The sequence below is a fragment of the Anarhichas minor genome, unplaced genomic scaffold, assembly GCF_050575085.1.
Source record: "Anarhichas minor isolate MPS153535 unplaced genomic scaffold, ASM5057508v1 ptg000047l, whole genome shotgun sequence".
Classification (NCBI taxonomy): Eukaryota; Metazoa; Chordata; class Actinopteri; order Perciformes; family Anarhichadidae; genus Anarhichas; species Anarhichas minor.
This window is the reverse complement of record NW_027466493.1, coordinates 537,501-542,500: the sequence shown is the minus strand read 5'-3', so window position 1 is coordinate 542,500 and position 5,000 is coordinate 537,501. Positions and strand designations below refer to the sequence as shown.

Below are 5,000 nucleotides of genomic sequence, written 5' to 3'. Positions count from 1 at the left end.
TATTTCTACAGTTCAAAGGGACATATTGTACTTTTTACTGCTCTACATTTAATACACAACTAAAGTTATTTTGCAGATGTTTTTAAGATATGACACAAATAACTGTATGATATCATTTTACTTTTAAATCCAGTTCTCGAAGTTGTATTTTCTTAGAATATTCCAACATGTTTTCAAACTAAATCAAGTTAATTATTTTATAATTCTGGTGCAGCTCGTTTCTCTCTTCTGTAGAACAACTTCAAACAAATTCACGTATTATTTAAAAGTGTCATTTTCTACAAGAGTACTTTTACTTTGACACTAATAATACTTCTGTGCTTTAACTTAAGACTTTGACATTGTGCCGTTAATTTTACTTCAAGAAACAAAGTGAATACTTGTTCAAGTTTAGTTTAATGTCGTCTGCATAGAAACACATCAGGAATGTTTTCTTTCATCAGAAACAGTTTAAAACACGACAGGATAATAAAGTGTTTACCGTGTACTTTGTGTACTTTCAGGAGACGTGGAGCAGGTGGAGGGAGCGGAGAAGATCACCGTCCGGATCTTTAAGAGCATCACTCTGGTTCATGAGGCCGGGATGGTGCTGCTGGAGGTCAGAGGCACAAACTGTTCCGCAAATATAGAATAAACATATTAAAACCTCTCAGAACAAGTTTTTAAAGCCAGACAGTTTAAATACATTTCACTCTCTGCAGCAACACAAATAACAGCTTATATACTATATTAACTGTATATTTACCTGTTTTGGTCGTCGTCATGTGTTATGAATGAGATGCAACAAGTGGCCTCATCATCGATTCATGTTGTTTAGATCATGCTGTTTGTTCTCGTTGTCCAAACTGACTAATCAATTATGATTCTACAATTAAAGTCTAATGAGGGTCTTTTGTCACCCTCATCATGTTGGCGTGTTAGCATGCTAATGTTAGCATGCTAACGCTGGCTAACTGTCAGTAAACACATCTGAGGCTGATGAATGTCTTCAGTAAGACACATTAACATGTTATTAACATTTTGTTGATTTTCATTTCACCTCAAATGTATCTGAGACTTTGAGCGTTCTCGTCCTCAGTGGATCGCCAACCCGCTCAACGACATGTACGCTGATGCCGTCACTACGGTGGTCCTGGAGGTCCAGTCCAACCCCAATGCCCAGAAGTGTGAGTAAACGACCGCTATGAGACGTTTAACTGATCGACAGAAACAATCTAACGTTTCTTTGTTTGTTTCAGTTCTGGAAGGCAAGAAGGAAACGTTCGACATGGAGGTGTTCATGGAGAGACTGGAGCTCATGCTGCAGTGAGTACAGTTCACACACCTGCTGGACCTTTGATTCATGCAGCCCTGAGGTGCCAGGCGGGCGGAGTCTGACTCTCACTGAAAAATGATTCAAACTTGATCACATCTTCTTTTTAAAAAAAGCTTAAACCAGATATTGATGAAGCTGTTGACACTAAGCAGTTAAGTCTGACGTTAGAGTTGTATTGTGATCAGTACTGCTGAGAGAGAAACTGAATGACGGTCAGATAAAGACCAACTTGTCTTGTCTGTAGTCTCGTGACCTCGTGTCTAAAGATTTAAGGTATTTCATCGCTGAAGGCTGAACTTCACAACAAAGAGAGGAGCTCTTAGTGAAGGCCTGATTATACAAGAGATCAAGTTTCATACTCCATGAATTTATTCATGTTTTCTCTAAATATGGGTCTGAACAGCTGCGGTTCGTTTTCACATCATTAACCGCTTTCTGTTCAAATGTTTCTGTTCTAGTAGTGAAAGAAGTAGAACTGTGAATCTGTGGGCACCTCAAGAGTTAGACTCGGGTTTAGAGTTGGACTCGGGTTTAGAGTTGGACTCGGGTTTAGAGTTAGACTCGGGTTTAGATTCAGGTTTAGTTACGTGATCACGTGACCGTCGCTGGATAGGATATTCAACCTTTGTTTCTTTACAACACATTTAATACTTGACTTGTTTCTGTACAGTTCTTGTATAAATGTAGGAAAGTAGTTTATGAACATGAGTTTACAGATCATAACGATGCCTCTTCATTGTGTCTACAGTCGATCTAGAAACACGATGCAGCTAAAAGAAGAGAAGAGCTGAAGAAGCTCGTATCTGTAGAGATGCAGTGATTTTCAAAATAAGAGCTCAGACTTAACGTTGTCGTGTGTGTTGCAGCGACATGTTCGGAGACGACTGCGTGAACTTCAGAGACGGTGAAGACTTTAGTGTGACTGTGGACGGAGTCACGGCTTCCATCGACCCGGAAACCAGAGTGAGTACGGTGGCCTTCTCAGGACATTCAGGACATTCCTACCTGGCAACAACCATTAGATCTGATCAGCTGCTGGAGTTTTCTTATTGTCGGCTAACAACGTGTTGGTCCGTCTCACTTCCTGTCTCACTTCCTGTCTGTGTCTCTCAGCTCCGAGCTCATTGGTTCCCACTGAAGACGTAGATCTATCTACGTCTAGATTTACGACACAAATATATGTGTAAACTAACGTTGCTGCTGTTTATGCCGAAGTTAAGACGTTATGTTGAGTGTTGATGGAGCGGCTACGATGTTAGCTTAGCATAGATCAAACCAAACTCCATTCAGAAAACAAGCGTTTTAAAAGCTGCTTGCTTATCGTCTTGCGGAGAGAACTAACGAAACATGAACTCAGACTTTTTGATGTTATTTCAGCTTCGTTTGTTGTACTTAAATCCTGACCTCTGACCTCTTCTGTCTCCAGTCCGTGGCGTGCACCGAGGACGAGTCTCTGAGGGAGATGGTGGAGGTCGCCGTCCACCGGCTCTACGACGCACTAAGCCCTGCCTTCTGACGTTGATGTCACCAGCGGGGGTCCTCGTTTCCCTCCTTTAACAAAGAGAAACTCTTTGTTGTGAAACCTGATTCCAAAGGAATCAACGATCTGCAGCTGATTGATTTTGTACTTTGATCTGTAAAAACTAAATAAAGTTTGTCAACAGAGAAAAAAGTTTGTTTTTGTTCTGAGACAACAAACACGTTGAGAAGAAATCCTGATTTTCATAATGAATTTATCTGCTAATGGACCGCGAGTATAAAAACATCTCGCAGGCGTCCTGAAGAAGAATTCAACCACTTTATTTCAGAGTTTTCGTCACAGGACAATAGTCAGTAAAAACATCTTATTTTGAAAACACGGTGACGAGACGAACATCAGTGATAGTCTGTAATATACAACAAATACTGACTAGTGCTTCTGAATACCACAGAAGAAGAGAAGGCACAGTTCTGTCATTTAACAACATGCAGTATGGATTAATATAGAAATAAAACGACACAAGTACACAGGTGTTACCAGAATAAAAGCCTGAGTGGTGATTTGAAACGTGTCGGATTTAAACATTTAACAGTTTTATATTTATATTAAGTTGATCTCACGTTACTATGAATAAAAACATGAAAGTACAGCAAAGGAAACAAAAGATATGAGTACTCGTGATAAGTTACTGAAGTACAAATTGAGGTACTTGTACTTTAAAGCAGCACAAATGTGAAGGTTTTTTTGATGAATGTTGAGTATTTAATCGATTCGTGTGTGTTTGGCTTTTAACAATTAATGATTCTGACAATTATTCCTTTGGACACAAAGAGAGTTCATGAGAAGCAGCCGAGCTCATTAACGCTTTCATTTAATGTCTAACAAATACAGAAAATATTCTTCTTCACTAAACAAAGAATGTTTTACTTTAATAAGTTAAATAACAAACATGAATTCATACAGACGAAATATAAAATCATGAGACTCTCTCCAGGTGTGTCCTCTCCTCAGGTGTGTCCTCTCAGCACTGCGTCTCCTTGGTGTCTATCTGATGTTTTCTCTGCATTCTGAACATGGACGTCTTCCCGCTTCGACTCGTTACACTTTTCTCCGTCAGGTCCTCGAAGGAGCGCTGAGTTGACCCCGGCGGCCGGCCGAACGCCTCCTCCAGAGCCTCCTGGTCCAGGTGTGAGTCGAAGCTGGGGTCCTCCTGGATGGTGGCCATGCGGGGGCTGTCCAGAGGGGCGGGGGCGGGGGTGGGGCCTGGAGCCGGAGGGGTGCTGGTCTGTTGGGGGCTGGACGGCTGGAAACGCAGCCCAGCGGAGGAGGTGCTGGTGGGGAACGTCGGAGGTTTGAAGATCCGAACTGATGCCGACTCCAGGCTGCTCAGGAGCTCGGCATTCTGGGAAAATGAACAGTCAGTCAGCATGTTCCTAACCCGAGCATTTGATCCGTCTTCATTGTTTTCACTTCTGATCTAAAGCTGATAACAATTATTTCATTAATAAATCATCTTATTCATTTTAAAATATAAGAAATAGTGAAAATGTTTATTACACGTCCACGAGGACTCAGGTTTGTATTTAGTATTTACATATTTACATATTAATACCCATGAATCATCTTTTGATTTTTATAGAAATGAAGTGAAACTAAAAACTTTTATATATTTATATAAATATATGTAAATAAATACTCACACTGGGGAAGAACAGAGACTTGGTGTTGTGTTCATACTGTTTATCCAGCTTCTTGTCCTGAAAGATGAAGACAAAGAGTTCTGAGTAAAGAATCAGATAATATCAGATAATAAGTCCAGTTTAGTCGTTGAACGTCTGGAGTTATAAAATAAAAGTGTTAAAGAAGTCGATCTGAAGCGTTAGAGGGTGTTTGTCAGCTGGACTCAGGATTTAAACTCAAGTGAAACCCTGTTGACAGAGTCTTCTGGTATTGACCCACCACACAGTGGACCAGGATGCTGAAGGGAACCCAGACCAGCAGAGAGAACGCCACCACGGAGCCCACGATGTTGTCGGCCAGAAACGTCCCGAAGGTGTTGATGTCCAGTTTATCGATGAAGTCCCACAGACGCTCCACCACGTCCTGGACCTGCTTCATGCACTTCCCCTGCAGAGACCACATGCACACAAACGCGTCACGTGAAGCCGAGTGCGTCGAGGGGTTTTCGTGAGAGACGACGATGTG

The 5,000-nt window shown here is 41.3% G+C and overlaps 2 protein-coding genes across 3 annotated transcripts in view; one reads left to right on the top strand and one right to left on the bottom strand.

The window, feature by feature from the left end:
• cpsf3 (cleavage and polyadenylation specific factor 3) overlaps positions 1-2,987 on the top strand; it is a 9,251-nt gene extending 6,264 nt beyond the window's left edge. For both annotated transcript variants that reach the window (XM_076112125.1, XM_076112126.1), the window contains 5 exons: positions 504-598; positions 1,079-1,166; positions 1,239-1,305; positions 2,182-2,278; positions 2,742-2,987. In XM_076112125.1, coding sequence (XP_075968240.1) covers positions 504-598; positions 1,079-1,166; positions 1,239-1,305; positions 2,182-2,278; positions 2,742-2,831 — 437 coding nt within the window. In that variant the 3' untranslated portion in view covers positions 2,832-2,987. The remainder of the gene's footprint in view (positions 1-503; positions 599-1,078; positions 1,167-1,238; positions 1,306-2,181; positions 2,279-2,741) is intronic.
• A 112-nt stretch (positions 2,988-3,099) lies between these two features.
• Positions 3,100-5,000, bottom strand: part of adam17b (ADAM metallopeptidase domain 17b) — a 10,081-nt gene continuing 8,180 nt past the window's right edge. The window contains exons 16-18 of the mRNA XM_076112124.1: positions 4,755-4,922; positions 4,496-4,552; positions 3,100-4,197 (exon numbers count right to left, since the gene is read on the bottom strand). Coding sequence (XP_075968239.1) covers positions 3,817-4,197; positions 4,496-4,552; positions 4,755-4,922 — 606 coding nt within the window. The 3' untranslated portion in view covers positions 3,100-3,816. The remainder of the gene's footprint in view (positions 4,198-4,495; positions 4,553-4,754; positions 4,923-5,000) is intronic.